The sequence below is a fragment of the Staurois parvus genome, unplaced genomic scaffold (assembly GCF_062004578.1).
Source record: "Staurois parvus isolate SC_StPar_1 unplaced genomic scaffold, SC_StPar_1.0 ptg000032l, whole genome shotgun sequence".
In the NCBI taxonomy this organism is placed as follows: domain Eukaryota; kingdom Metazoa; phylum Chordata; class Amphibia; order Anura; family Ranidae; genus Staurois; species Staurois parvus.
In genome coordinates, this window is record NW_028317828.1 from 342779 (window position 1) to 359358 (window position 16580).

Consider the following 16580-nt stretch of genomic DNA (forward strand, 5'->3'; position numbering starts at 1 on the left):
CTAAATTAACAAAAAAAGACCAAAAATTTTGAAAAAAAAAAAAAAAAAACACACACGTTTTTCTTTGTTTCTGTTATAAAAGTTTACAAATAAATAATTGTTCTTCATAAATTTAGGCCGAGATGTATTCTGCTACATGTCTTTGGTGAAAATAACCCAAATTAGGATGTATTTTTTAGTTTGTAGGAAAGTTATAGAGTTCACAAACTATGGTATAGATCTGAATATTGATCAATCCTGAAGTACTGACGGCCAATTTAATTTCTTGAGGTCCAAGAATGTCAGAACAGTACAGATATCCCCCAAATTACCCCTTTTTGCAGAGTAGACAGTCCGACGTATTTCATAAGAGGAATGGCGAGTTTTTTGAAGTTGTATTTTGTCATAATTTTTCGGAAAATGAAAAAATTAAAAAAATTATTTTCACTATTTTTTTTTTTTACATACTGTCACCAGTGCAGTACAGCGTCTTCATATAACTGGCATGGCGGTGATCAGGGACACTGACTGGTGACAGTATGAAAAAAAAATATATATATATATTTTACATTTTTTTTAAGATTTCTTTTTCATATTTTACTATGTCCAAAGTACTACAATGGTACCATAGTAACATTGTACTACTTTGGGGAAGTGATCAGTATTTTTTTTTTTTTTTTTTTTTTTTTTTACACAATTTGCTTATAGCAAAGAATTACTTTGCTATAAGCAAGCATTTACCTGAATGAAATCGATTCATGCAGGGTTTTTTTTTTTTTTGTGCTTAGCTGTAATTTGGCCACAGCTAATCACATGACATGTGCATGTGACCTGCTGTGACCATTCACAGCTAGGCACTAGTATACAATGGATGGCATGAATGAAGCCATCCATTGTATACAACTGTCATGTGACCTGCTGTGATTGGTCACAGCAGGTCACATGGTACCGGCAACGGGGGTCGGTACTCAGATCTGTCATCGGCCGTGTCCGAGGTACGCGGCCGGTGACAGATCGCGCGGCTCTGCAACCGCGCGAACTGCGCATGTGCGGGAGGACGCCAAATGGCGTGCACCCGGAAAGCTAGAGCATTTTTGCGGCCGCCAAACGGCTATAGGCTGGGCGGCTAATGGTTAATTAATGTATATATTTTTTTTAATTATTATTTGATGATGGTTTGTTGTGATTATTATTTGGTTAGAGCGCTACCTTTTTTCTATTTTTGTCACTTTTTACCTTGTTTGAGGTTTTACTTGCTTTTTTATTTAGATTTATTATATTTTTGGTTAATTAGATGTTTTTTAGTGGCGCTTTCCATACCCTTTACTAATTAGAGAGCCATGTGGCAGAGTGCTTTTGAGAGACCGGGACAGAGTTGTCACCCTATAACAGGAAATGTCATAGTGTGTATTACCTGAATGAATATTGCAGATTTTAAAATATAACATCATTTGCCTGGAGTTTAGCTTTCATGATAGAATTCACCCATTGTGTGGTTTAGAATTAGCCATTAATCAGAGTTTAGTGATGTTGTTTAATGATCAAGAAAATTAATACGTGTCTTCTATAGCAGAAAACACAAAAATGCAAAACCATCATAGATGTGTTATAAATACAAAAAAAAAAATTTCTGTTTATGTAGTACCTATCATTTCTTGACTGTTGCAGAATATTCTATAAAATATATATAAACTATATATAATAAAACAAATGATATAAAAAGTTATTTTTAGCTGAATGTAGTAATCATTTGTTTACAGGTCTAATCTTTTCTTTAAGGTCATTAAGGCCCCTATGACCAGCCAGACAACTTTTGATTCACTCATCGATTTTAGCAAAGCACTTGGAAAGACGCCCGTGTCATGTAAGGTAGGGAAAAGCAAGATTATGACCCCGTTTTGTTATCCACTCTAGGATAGTCTTTGTTGTTTAGGAAGCACCCAAAACACAGGGTAACTAACAAAGTACATATTCAAAAACTTTACAAATGTCTTTAGAAAATTCAAAAATGTTTGTGTAGCTCAAGATATGACATGGACCAATTGTAAGGGACGTTCATGAGAATTTATCTGCATCATTCCTGCGTTGTCTTAGTGCACCTGAGCTCCCTCCCCTCTGCTGACAACGCAGTGGCTGAAGAGTTTTGAAGCAGCAGAGCCTGATTGAGGTTCACAAACTTTAGCTCCCAGTCATGTATGCTCCCCTTGTGATTGACAGCAAGTAGTGGGCAGGTCCAAAGCCAATACACAGCCATCTATTGGCTATCAACTCCATTCACTGCCTGCTGTCAATCACAAGGAGCCCTGATGGAGAACTAATGTTTTAGCTTGCCCATCAAGCTTCATCATCTGTCAGCATCACTGGTTGCTAGGAGACTGTCAGCTGTGAAGCAAAGGAGGAGGTAGTGGCAGCAAGGATGCCATCTGCTACACATTGTACAGAGACAGGCACACTGCCTGTCTCTATATGCCAAGTTAGAATTGGTCTTACTTACCTTTAGTTTATTTATCTACAAACTTGGAGGCAATTCGTTTTGAATTTGGTGCAGTATTAGCTCCACTTTGCAAAAGTGGTGCTTTCAGGAACTGCCTGAGGTCCCATTCACAACTGAGCGTTTTGTAGCTCAAAGCTCCAAAATGCTCCGGGAGGAAAAAAAAAAAAAATATTCTATGGAGATGGTTCACATTTTCACTCCAAGTCGCCTGAAGCTCAAAAAAGTTTTGGAGCTACTTTTTGTAGCTCCATTCGGGCAGATTGATGCATTTTTGGCATGTTTTCATTCCCATAGAAATATATGGAAACGTTTGTTGCGCAACCAAGAGCGCTTTTCTAGCATGACAAAACATGGCAACAGTTGATATCACAGATGACACTTTTTTCCTCTGTTGGCTAATACAAGAACACCAGAACTCTAAAAGCTTGAAAACACCTGAACAAATCGCGCACAAACATTTGCAAATGTGTGACAAAAACGCAACGCTCAGGTGTGAATGGGGCTTGAATCTGCCGCATGTGTTGGTAAAGCTACTGAAACTGGCGGCAAGGATTTTTTAATCTGGTACAGGACATTTTAAGGCCAGAAAAATATTGGTAATTCTCTATTGAGTAACACCCCCCCTCCCCAGTTCTTTTCTCTGTATTAATTTGAGTTCTAAGTCTCCAGAAATCATGCCGTCATTGGAAGGGCCAGCACTGTGAGCTATACAGGCACAATTGCATTGCATAGGGTTGCTCATTTATAGTCTATTGAGCAAGTTGGAGGCAGGGAGATGCCACAGGATGCTGAGAGCTGTGAATAGTGGTGTGACCTTGTGACTAAAGTTGATAAACATTTTGATATTTTGGACAGTTAAACTGGGCACACAGTATAAGAAAATTGGAAGAAAAATTTTATTTGACGACTGATTGGACAATTATCTGATCATTAGTATATTGGTTTCAACAGCCGCTTTTGACTGTTGAGATAAAAAAAAAAAAAAACGAAAATGCAAGCTAGAACATTTTTATTGTACACGAACGCAGCCTCCGATTTCGCTCGATGTGTATAATTGCACGGAAATAATCAAGTAGGAAAAAATGTGCATGATCAGAAGCAAAGAACATCCTGGAAGAAGATGGCAATGCGAATAGAAATCGTACACAAGGAAGAACATTTTGCCTTTTTTTCTTTGAGAAGTATCGTACAAGTTAGTACCATCGTCTGGTTACATCATGATAAGCACCTTTTGTGGAAAATCGGACTATCGTTCTTTCAATTTTCTCAGTGTGTACCCCACTTTAGACTATATGCATATGAGCGCGTTTGTCCATGCAGCATAAAGATGTGTTGTATTTTTGTTTTTCTGTGGATGTCCTAGAGCCGCATACATCTGACCTTAGACATGAATGAGTGAAGGAGGCTGTATACAGCTATTTGCATATAGCAGCGCACGCTCATAGACATAATGCACCAAAAGCACCTTCGGTGCATTACATGTGCGTGTACTACTCTTTGCTGATAGCTGTGTACAGTCGCCTTCACTCATTAGGGCGGCTGTACACAGCTGTAGGACGTCCGGAAACACAAAAATACACAGTGTCTTTGCACTGCATGGACAAATAATCCCATGTGCATACAGTCTAAACCTGTGTGGTCACAAATATTTATTTTGTATTTAACAATTTGAATGGTTATTGCCCTTCTAGCAACTTGTGTTGTGACTCTTACCCTCCAGTGAAGCCTGCTTTATTTCACATTTAAAATAGAGGCATGTGCTCCTAAGTAAGTTTTAACTGTTCATTAATGTGTGATTTGTACTTATTTCCAATTCAGGACACTCCTGGCTTCATTGTTAATCGCCTTCTGGTACCCTACCTGATGGAATCGGTCCGCCTTTATGAGCGAGGTAATCCAGTTTAAAAAGACACTAGTAAAGCTGGCTATTGATGATTTGTTTTTTTTCTTTCAATCAATAGATTCCTCCATCCACACAAACAAGGTGGATGGAGGAATCCCCATTCTGGGACATTGTATCCTGACAGCGGATCTCGCTGTCAGAATAAACTGATCAGTGGCTGCAGCCAGTGATCGAAAGAAGTTTTCCAACATTACTATTTGCCAGAAGTCATTCTAGTGATTGACTTCTGTAGAATTGGAATGGCTACACATGGATCAAAAATCAGCCTGTCCCTCTTAACCTGGAAGAATCTCGATCCATGTATGGCCAGCTTGAGATGACCCTCCAGACACAGAACTCTAGCTAATATTACAACAGCAGAGTATGTGCATTAACCCAACAGTGCACAATCCGCAATGTATGTGCGTTAACCCAACAGTGCACAATCCGCAATGTATGTGCGTTAACCCAACAGTGCACAATCCGCAATGTATGTGCGTTAACCCAACAGTGCACAATCCGCAATGTATGTGCGTTAACCCAACAGTGCACAATCCGCAATGTATGTGCGTTAACCCAACAGTGCACAATCCGCAATGTATGTGCGTTAGCCCAACAGTGCACAATCCGCAATGTATGTGCGTTAACCCAACAGTGCACAATCCGCAATGTATGTGCGTTAACCCAACAGTGCACAATCCGCAATGTATGTGCGTTAACCCAACAGTGCACAATCCGCAATGTATGTGCGTTAGCCCAACAGTGCACAATCCGCAATGTATGTGCGTTAACCCAACAGTGCACAATCCGCAATGTATGTGCGTTAACCCAACAGTGCACAATCCGCAATGTATGTGCGTTAACCCAACAGTGCTCAGTCCGCAATGTATGTGCGTTAACCCAACAGTGCTCAGTCCGCAATGTATGTGCGTTAACCCAACAGTGCACAATCCGCAATGTATGTGCGTTAACCCAACAGTGCACAATCCGCAATGTATGTGCGTTAACCCAAGAGTGCTCAATCCGCAATGTATGTGCGTTAACCCAACAGTGCACAATCCGCAATGTATGTGCGTTAACCCAAGAGTGCTCAATCCGCAATGTATGTGCGTTAACCCAAGAGTGCTCAATCCGCAATGTATGTGCGTTAACCCAACAGTGCACAATCCGCAATGTATGTGCGTTAACCCAAGAGTGCTCAATCCGCAATGTATGTGCGTTAACCCAACAGTGCACAATCCGCAATGTATGTGCATTTACCTCTCCCCTATCAGCTCCAGCCAAAGTTAAACCCTTTATTTCCTGTCTGAAGTGTATGTATTCTGCTTCAAGAGTGTCCGGTCTCCCTGCATATAAGCATTAATTCCTAAGCACTCAGCCCCAGCTTAGGTGCATTTAAAAGCTCAGTGCCTACTCCTCTGCTCCTCAGCCTATGTGTATTATCTCCTCATTCTGCAGGTGTGATGGTCGTACATACTGGGCACATGAATAGCTGTGCGTGTAGCAGCCATTTGTTTTGCAAGTCTTCCATGTCAGAAGGCATAGCCACAGTGACCTTTCCCCCCTCCTTCCTTCAGTTTATAAAATACACAAACTTTTAGCTGATGCCAGGACCTTCTTATCAGATGCAGGACCTCTCATACCTATTAGACAAATCCACACTTAGGTCTGCAAAACCCTAATAAAAATGTCTGACTTGCCCGCTTGAGTGACTGGAGCTTTAACAGGTATCTGCAGCTCTTCCCCCCTGTCATAAATTCCATAGCAATACACATTCTTGATAGTCTGGTTAGCAGCCAAGACTCTAAAACATCAGTATATTTAATAACTCATGAGATAATAGCACAACCAGAACAAGGACATATTTCTCTTTCTCTGTTAATTTGTAGTGTTTTAAGTCCTAACACCCCTATATTAGTGGATATGGGAAACCATTGGTACCCTGTGTCCCTCTTAGGTAAAGTAGACATCTGAAACCTGTCATATTTATATTCATTCCGGAGAAAATTTAACACTGGCCAATTATATGCATATTAGCAGGCTGTAAACTGTAGGTATTCAGAGATAATAATTCCTATAGAAAACTTTGTCTGGGTCATAAAGGTAGTGACATCCCAGCAACCACCCCTTAAACCAGATGATTGGTCAGATGCTCTCTGCCAACAACATTTTGACAGCTCATGTTTAACATCAAACCAAGCCACTACTCTATATGATAAATCTCTGAATATATATCCTGTTTGTGATGACAGTATGTGTACAGACTTTTATTTTAAAATTTATAATTGTTATTGCTAATCTTGTAAAAGTTTCCAACTTTTTGGTGGCAGTTTAACAAGTTATTGCTTTGTTAACTAAACCCAGTAACAATTGCTTTCAGTCTGTTAGCACCTAGATTGTGGTCCTGCAAGCTGGAAAATCTTTGTGCAGTGTGGGGTTGAGAGTGCTATTGTTGCATAAGTGACAGTGTGGTGTGAGGTTCACCAGTCTTTTGTCACAAGTTGGTGAAGAGGGCGGTGGTCAGATACTTGCGTTCATCACACCAAGAACCATTGCTTTTTTCTCAGCTATAGACTCCAGGCATATATTTAACTTAGCACCCTGTACCCAACTTAGGTAAGGTAACACCTCAGCACTCAGTATCCAGTATATGTGCTTTAACCTTTCAGTACCCACTCTTCTGCTTTTATTGCATTAATCCCTCTGCTGCTAGTACCCAGCACATGTGCATTTATTCCTCAGCAGCCAATCCCCAGCATATATGGGATAATGCAAAATTATTCAGTACAGTATGGCAAAATGAATTCTCGTCTCCACTGACTTTGAGTGGGAAGCTCATCTCCACTCTCCAACTTCCTACTTACAGTTCCTGGAATTAAAAAAACCCTGGCCCATTTCCCATGTCCCCAGTACTCCACTTTTTTGGACTCCATGACATAGGCCCTGTTAACAACCTATGTACATTTTGTGGTCTCTTTTTAAGATCTACAGTATTTTTCTTGATTCTGTTGACTCATTTCCTTGTTTCAGCTTTAGTATGCTCCAAACTACCTTCACAGTCCTCACCACCTCCACACTGCTCTGTGCCTGGGTCACACATTCCCCACTCCTCTCCGGCACATACTGCCTACTGTTGCACAATCTGTACTCTTTTCCCGCACATACTGCCCGCTGTCGTACCATCCGTACTCTTATCCCGCACATACTGCCCGCTGTCGTACCATCCGTACTCTTATCCCGCACATACTGCCCGCTGTCGTACCATCCGTACTCTTATCCCGCACATACTGCCCGCTGTCGTACCATCCGTACTCTTCTCCCGCACATACTGCCCGCTGTCGTACCATCCATACCAGGGGCAGACTGACAACTCATGGGGCCCCCGGGCAATAGGGGATCATGGGGCCCCTGTGTCCTTGCCCAAACTTAAAAAAGCCTATGAAAAAGGTACCAGGGGCATCTCATGGGTCCCCCTACGGGCCCTCGAGTTTCCAAATGGTCAGTCCGCCCCTGACCTGTACTCTTCTGCACATACTGCTCCACTAAGACTTGTACATGATTTTTTTTTTTGAACTCTGCTGCCATCTAGTGTACACTTGGTGAACCACATCTTTCAATTTCTTTTAGCAATTGTTTTCATTTTTACCAGTGTGCTCATGCCACATTAAAATATAGTAATTATATGAAAGTAGAAAGTCTTGACACCTCTTCAGATGCAGATATCTCAGGGTACAATTGCGCAAAGTATGTTTTCTTGCATTAATTAGTGCACAAACTGTAGGTTATACTATACATATTTAATAATGCTCATGATATGGTTTTGGTTGTATTCAACTTGGAGCACAGGTAAAGTAGAAACCTAGGTAAACAGGTAATTACTCACAGCCATTTATATCCACAGTGCTTTAGGCACAAAGTGAGGCCAACTGGTATAACTCACAGATGCGTACAGACATTTTCCAGATCCTTACACCACAGCAGGTTGCTCTTGTGAGAGATGGGGGGAAAAACACAAAGGGCACTGGCCTTGTTATATATGCAAAGTTATTTACTGAAAATAAAAGGTGAATGAAACATTGCAAACATAAAAGTTCAATAGACATATCAAGATGATCACCAGACCAAATGTATAGAAGGAATGGTCAAACGACTACCATCACCAACCACATCTAATAGAATGTCTGTCAACAGCTACTGTTGAAAATGGCTGTTGCATTTCTGGGGCCCTACACTTTTTTCCAAAGCCTCTGGCTCTGATAAAAATGGAGAAGGGCCCCAGAAATACATCAGCCATTTTCAGCATTCCGCCATTCTTTTGTATGATAGTGATGGTTGCTGGTTGTTAAACTGTACTGTAGATGTGTTATATACTTACTGTTTAGTCTGCCATAAGATTCATAATTCTGTACAGTCAGTCTTGTGATTTATACACATTGCCACACCACACAGTCAGGCAGGTGACATGTTGTTCCCAAGTTTATCAAATCTCCTTCCCACATCACCTCCCCACATCTAGATTGTTCACTGGACAATGGATTTGCATTATCTCCTCTGTTCACTGAACTGTAAGGTTGAATCCAAAAGTTAGCAGAGTGGCCTTAATGGCTCTACTATGTGACAGAGGTGTGGAAAGTACTGAAAAGTTAAGCAGAGTTATAGTTAAAACTTTAAACTTTTATGTATTTTGATATCTAAAGTTCCAGTTTGAAGGGATTGTTCACTTATTAGTGAAGTTATATTCCCTGTGTTTGTCTTACCTTGTAATGATGTGCTCGCATTTTGTGGCTGCAGTTTGTAGTGTCATAGCTGATCAATACCTGTATGTCCATATATTGATGCAGCTAGCTGGTCCCTATGCACCAGGGAGACAGGTCAGCTCCCTCTTCTGGGTCACACAGCATCCTGTGCATGCCTTGCCCTCCCTTCTGTGTTAAATCATAAGTGTAGGATTGCTAATGTGATCATCTCCCAACTGCAAGAGTGAGCTCCCTGTGTCCGGGAATGCTCTGCCTGCATGTGTCTTTGTCAGATTTATTTACTGTGTAGCTTTCATCTGCATTAGGACTAGACTGAGAGACCCTGGGTTTGTAGGATATGTCGTTTTTTCACTGTGAGGTCTAACATTCAAACAGTGATCATCACCTGTGCAGTGCCATGCTGCATGCCTCTTGATCAAACATAGACTGAAGCTGCTGACAAATGAATGTGAAGATTTAGTCTACTATAGGCTGCACATCTGTTGTAGGTGAAACACACAAGGTGTAGGTAGGAATGTTTACATTGTCTTTAGGTAACTTTTTACTGCAGCACTATTTCAATCCAATTTGCTTTTTTGCAGTATCTAACAGTTGCAATAACTAAAGAACTTGAACATGTAGGCGGCCACTGCTGACTTTTCATTCAGAAAATGTTAGTACCCTGGCTGTCATATTGTTGCTTTAGCTCTTATACTGCGTGGCTATTTTGGAACATGTATAGAGATGAGCAATTCTGATTCTTGTCAACTTTGATTTGTTATATGCTTGTCCTGATTCTATCTGTCAGAAGAATAAAAATTTGGCACAGTCAGACAAATATCTTCTAAAGGAGTCCAGCAGTAATAGCCCTTATGTATGTATATCTTATAATTGGTGTACAGCCAACACTTGTTTGATTTGTGCTTTTTTTTTTGCCTGTCAAATGCATGTTAAGAAATACTAAATTACCAAAATGAAATGCAGGTAAACATAAGGAAACACTAATGGAACGCTTATCCATATGCTATGGAAATGCCCCAAATTGGTAAAATATTGGTCCCATATTATAACAATGATCAACAAGACCTGGAGTCTTAACCCCTTGGCGCCGGCGCCTCCCGGCCCTTTAAGGGTTTCAGAAGCCAGGAGGTGGGGCGGGGTTTTAGGGTCATGTGACCGCCATGATTGGGAAAGGTCCCAATCGAAAGAGGAGATCGGGACCTTTCCATGAGTGCCGGACATGTGTGCTGGGAGCTTGCAGGGCACGTGCACTCAGCACATATTTTTTTCTCTAATTGCACGCAAATGTGCAGCCGCTCGGCATCTAGGCCCAGACGCTGGGAGGCCGCACATTTGTGTGCTGCTGGCGTGAAGAGATTAATGTACCATTAGATCCCAAGCTTTGTCTATTGGGAGTGTTTGAGGAACTGTAAACTCCACATGTCTATATAGCTATCCTTAGAGTGCTGTTTATTGCATGGAAACTTATAGCTCAGAAATGGTTATCTCCCACACCTCCTTCCCATATTCAATGGATTAAAGCTGTTAATGATACTCTTGATTAGAGAAAAACTAGTTTATCAACATAGAGGATGTGCCCAGAAATTTACAAAAGTCTGGAATGCCTGGTTGGGGACACCGGGATTAGCACCAGCACAATTAGTTAAGGACAGGCTGTTAAATGGTGGAATCCCATCCGGTCTACTATGAGATAATTATTGTCCCATCAACCCTTGAATAGGAAGTGGGGATATAGCTGTACACATGCAGTAAAACTCTGCTTTTGTCAAACATTGAATTAGACTTTTTATCTACTATATTGCACGTGGATGAGCTGTGGAGGTTTGACTCTTGAGTTCAGTTCAGAAGGGTGTTTTTTTAAATTGTTAAAAATCATTTTGGTTTTATATTTTGTGTTATTTTAATTCCCTTCTGGTTTTTCCCAGCCTGTTTTGAAATGTTTTTTTTTTTTCTCTTTTTCAAAAAAAAAAAAAGGATCTGGAAAATGTTGTGGTCTATGTTTATTTCTTCTGTCTACATAACTTTGTACCCCTTTTATATTATAACGATGTAACTTGTTGACACTAACGCCACAATCTGTTGGAGATTGTGGTTGTATGATTATATGTATAGGTGGATCCATACTTCAATTAATAAAAAAACATAAGGAAACACTGTGTTTACTTATTAGAGAACACACTGCAAATCCATTCTGAAGACGGCTGTGTATGATGTAGGCTTTTATGTGCTTAGATAATTGCATTGTAAGTTGAATTGTTGTATGTTTATACCATCTACTGGTAACCTCTCTAATCTGTTTTTAGGACATGCATCTAAAGAAGACATCGACATTGCAATGAAATTGGGAGCTGGTTATCCAATGGGCCCTTTTGAACTGTTGGATTATGTTGGTCTTGACACTAGCAAATTCATCATTGATGGTGTGTAAATGAATTCTTTCATCTTAAAACTAAACTGTAAAGTTCGGCCGGGTTTATTCACACAGACGGTATTACAGTAGCAAGCTAGGAAGGTGCAAAACCTTACTGTAATCTGTAAACAGTTGGTCACATGATCTGAAACTGGCTGAAGGACACTGACATTAGATTCCTTATTGTCACCAAACATGCTGGCTTCAAGTCATGCGAGGACCATAAGACCTTCTTTACACATAACAGGTAAGGTTTTGCACAGCTTCCTATTATCAGCCTGTATCTCTAACGCCTGCCTCTTTGATGAAGTCCTCATGCACACTTGATGTTTCCTCACACTGCTGATAACAGCTGTGTTAAAACCGCTGGTTTTTCAGCGTTTTTTGCATAGCATTTATCTGCGTTTTTTTAGCATTTGAGATGTTTCAGCTGAAAAACGCTAAAAACTCGCTCTTTGCTATTTGTTGCCTCTCACTTTCCAAGAATGCATCATCGCCACCATTATGAGAGCAGAGAAAGCAAAAGAGCATATAGAGAAGCTTCAGTAGCTCAGCAGGACACGGCGTAACTTCCTGTTTTGCACATGGTGCTGTAATCTGAGACACTAGGACTGCAAAGGACAATGGGAAATGACTCAGCACGACACCGTGTCACTTCCTGTTTTGCACACGATGCTGTAATCTGAGACACTAGGACTGCAAAGGACAATGGGAAATGACTCAGCAGGACACGGTGTCACTACCTGTTTCGCACCCTGTGCTGTAATCTGAGACACTAGGACTGCAAAGGACAATGGGAAATGATTCAGCAGGACACGGTGTCACTTCCTGTTTTGCACCCGGTGCTGTAATCTGAGACACTAGGACTGCAAAGGACAATGGGAAATGATTCAGCAGGACACTGTGCTACCACCTGTTTTGCACACGGTGCTGGACTGCAGAGGACAATGGGAAATGATTCAGCAGAAGCATGCAATATGTCAACAAAGCCAAACAAAGAGAACAAAGCCAACAGAGCTGCAAATAAACTTTGGTATGATCTGGTTACATGTAGGACATGGAGAAGCAAGAGCATCCCAAACAAAAACTGGAAAAGCAGTAATAATTTTCCTTTTCCATAAAATCCAAGGTTTTTTTGTCACTTTAAAAACACTAAAAAAAAAGGCTGGTTTTGCGTTTTCTGGCGTTTTACTGCATTTCAGCATTTTTACAACTAAAAAGGTCCTCTAGAAACACACTAGTTTTGGGCTTTTTTTCCCAGCCAAAAAACATTGATTACAGTCTGTGTACATGGACACATAGGATAACATGCTGGGGGGTTTATTGGCTGTAGAAAAAATCATCAAATGCCAAAAACAGACGCTGTAAAAACATCCAGTGTGCATGAGGACTAGATGTAGAATTACATTTACAGTTTAAGTCTGGTGAGAAAATACTTTGACTGGTTGTCATTTTACAAGTTGGAGGTCTAGTGAAGCACACACAAAATGCATATTAGAGTAGATATGCTGTTCTCTCCCCTCTAGTTAGCTGATAGATATCCCTGAAAGCATCCTAGCCATGGACTTTATTTGTCCATACCATGCAGGAAGCTTTGTAGGAGCTGCAAAAGGTGATTTGTAACTGGCTATAGAGTTTGCTGTGGCTGAATAAAGAGCAGAGCTAGGCAGCTACATATTTCTTCTATGCCATGCTCATCAATTGCTACATTATCTAGGATATGGAAGCTGAATTGTTGGATTTTTCTACTTTTTTTTTTTGTTATACTCTGAAATTGAAACGGGTTAAGCTAGTATTTTATGTTAATCATCCACACAAAATAGGCCACAGTGTTGAAGTAGGAACAAAATCTACATAATTCTTCAAATTTGTTTTAAAAATTCCAAAGTCTTGATTGCATGATTATTTATCTTAGTTGCTTGGAACTTTCACTTAAATATATAATAACATAGCCACAAATTACATAAATTCACTTTGTGTGCATCAAATGTCTTTGAAAGTTCAGATATTACTTTTATAAACTAGTGGTGACATCTTCACTGAGCTGTACATAACCTAAAAAAAAACGAAAGGGGCGGATACAAGACCAGTCACCCTGCACTTGCAGAGAAAGCAGTAGTAGCCAGTCTTTATTGCAGGAAGTTTCTGCACAGAGGCAAAGTTTCACAATGGAAATACAGAAAGATTCAAGTAAAGAATAAGCATGCCACTTGAGTTCAGCTTTAACCACTTGCCTACCCTTATACCCCTTTCCTGCCCAGGCCAATTTTCAGCTTTCAGCGCTGTCGCACTTTTGTGACAATTGTGTGGTTATGCAACACTGTACCCATATGAAATTTTTTTTTTTTTTTTTTTTTACACAAATAGAGCTTTCTTTTGGTGGTATTTAATCGCTGCTGAGTGTTTTATTTTTTGCACTATAAACAAAAAAAAGAGCAAAAAAATTTGAGAAAAAAAGACAGTTTTTTTTGTTTTTATTATAAAATTTTGCAAACGGGTAATTTTTCTCCTTCACTGATGTGCGTTGATGAGTCTGCACTGATAGGTGGCACGGATAGGCGGCACTGATAGGCAGCAGTGATGATGCTGCACTGAAATGCAACAAAGATGGGCACTAATATTCGGCACTAATGGGGGGGCACTGCTGGCCAGCACTGATGTGGAGAACTGCTGGGCATAGGTGGGTGGCACTACTAGGCACTGCTGGGCACAGGTGGGCAGCACTGCTGGGCACAGGTGGGCAGCACTGCTGGGCACTGATCATCAGTGCCGATCCGTCCTCTGACAATTGCCGGTTATCGGAAGTACTTTCCTCCCGCTATGACAGTGCGAGGAAAGTGCATCCGATAACCAGCAACTGCATTTACCGGTGATCTGCTGTGTCATTGGACACAGCTGATCATGTGGTAAAAGGCCGCTGTGATTGACTTTTTACCACATCACGTGATCAGCTGTGTCCATAGGACACAGCGATTATGGAGATCACTGGGTGCACGCTCCCGGGAGGATGTGGGAGGGCGCGTTCTGGGAGGACATCATATTACGCTCTCCCAGGACTGGGCAATTGCACTGTAGCCATCATTCAGCTATAACGCAGTTGGCAAGTGGTTAAAGAGTAACTCCACTTTCGATGGAAAAAATTGCAAATAAGAAAAAAAAATAATATAGCGTACACAAGTACATCACAAGTTATATTGTAATTGAATGTTATTAGAAATTATCTTTCCTTTTCAATCTGCAGCTCTGTAATTTTTTGTAAAATGTAATATGACAACCTGGAGGTGTTCTGTAAACTGATGGTATACAAAAAGCCCCCTGAAAATGTAATTTCTTGATTGTGTGATTGGCTTATTTTCCCAGAAGTCTGCACTAAGATAGATATCAGATTTTGGGCATTCCCTGCAACAAAAATTTAATTATTGGTGAGATACTCCTAAAGGGAAATCACGTCTAAAGGGATGCAGACCCTGCCACTTTCCTCATAGCCCTGCAGGTGCAGCAGCTGATTGATAATTATAAAATCAGTCCCATTCACAGTCCTTTTGCACATGGACACAGACAAACAGCTATTTCTTGTTAAATTAATTGCAATGCATATCGGCAGTTTTTTTTTTTTCTTTTTTTCCTCAACAAAAGTGGAGTTACTCTTTAAATGCTGTTTAGTCATGTGAAGTTAAGTGTCATATTATTCCAAAAGAAATACAGCCTCAAGTACAGGTAGTGAGAATCCAGCTGCTGCTCAGGTTTGTCTGGTTACAGCCAGCTTTATTGCGCTTCCAGCTTCAGAAAAATATAACCAGCATTTCCTGAATTTCAGAACTTTGTCAGCTTGTTCACAGCAATAGAACATAACAATTAAAAGAAATCTGAGCCTGTTGAGCAGGGAACTAGAGCTTGTGTCTTTCCCCCAAAGAGGAAAAAAAAGCAGTAATTCTTAATTGCAAAGCTGCCACCACGCAGTGTCTCTGCAAAGTAGCATGCTCTGCTTCCCTCAAGGTTTGCAAGACCCTGTGAAGGCAGCTGCTTCCTCCACCAAGAGCAATCACAACAGTGGCATAATTGCCATTACAGTTCCCCAGTTTATCAGGTGTACATTGCATTGTAAAGCATGGTTTTGTAACATCACATGAGGATGTTTATCAACAAGGAAATAGAAACTGGAGAGGACTGAGGGCAAGATGGATGGAGACAGTTACTGAGCAGATAGACTCCAGAGTTCAAGAAAATTGAAAGTGGGGCAGAGCTTTCAGCAGATCAGTGACTTTAAGCCCAAACAAAACTACAATTGAATGGATTAAAGGAAATACTTCATGAAAAGAAATGATTCCTTTTGATAAGATAGATTGAAAACCTCCTTCATCCTCCATCATAGTCAACCTGCATGTGACACCTTGACTTGTAATTTGTCTTATATTTGTAAATCCCTGTTCAGCTAATGTATTCCACTTGTTTTTTTAGGTTGGTACCAAATGGAACCTGATAACCCTCTGTTTGCTCCCAGCGAGTTGCTTAATAAACTGGTGGCTGAGAACAAGCTGGGAAAGAAGACTGGAGAAGGCTTTTATAAATACAGATAACTGGCTTTCCACTCTGCAGATGTTTTTTTTTTTGTTTTTTTAGAGGCTTTTCTGCTTGCCTCATAGTGGCTGTGACAGTTGCTTCTTGCTCACTGCCCATTTTTACCATAGTGGTCTTTTCTACACTCTACATGTCCAGACTAGTGCCTTAGAGCAAAGATTGTTCTGTTCAGGATGAAAAATCCTTTTGTACAGATGCTTTTCAGATATTGAAATGTCATAATCGAAGCAGAACCAATAAAAAGAAAATGGTAACTATTTCAATATGAGATCTTTTTATGTTTGTTGTTTGAAGGTGGAAAGTGTGAAAGTGACTAATAAACACTATCCTTTAGAGTAATCAATAATTTATCAAACTTTGTACTGGATATTACCGTGTTGCCCCAAAAATAAGACACGGTCTTATATTTTTTTTGGTTAAAAAAAAAAAAATATATATCACACTAGGTTTTATTTTTGGGGTAGGTCTTATTTTTTTAAT

The 16580-nt window shown here is 40.3% G+C and overlaps 1 protein-coding gene across 1 annotated transcript in view; it reads left to right on the forward strand.

The window, feature by feature from the left end:
• The window catches only part of HADH (hydroxyacyl-CoA dehydrogenase), a 38726-nt gene extending 22363 nt beyond the window's left edge, over window positions 1-16363 (forward strand). Inside the window, exons 5-8 of the mRNA XM_089660810.1 lie at window positions 1759-1848; window positions 4292-4364; window positions 11416-11532; window positions 15981-16363. Coding sequence (XP_089516936.1) covers window positions 1759-1848; window positions 4292-4364; window positions 11416-11532; window positions 15981-16099 — 399 coding nt within the window. The 3' untranslated portion in view covers window positions 16100-16363. The remainder of the gene's footprint in view (window positions 1-1758; window positions 1849-4291; window positions 4365-11415; window positions 11533-15980) is intronic.
• Window positions 16364-16580: the final 217 nt, after the last annotated feature.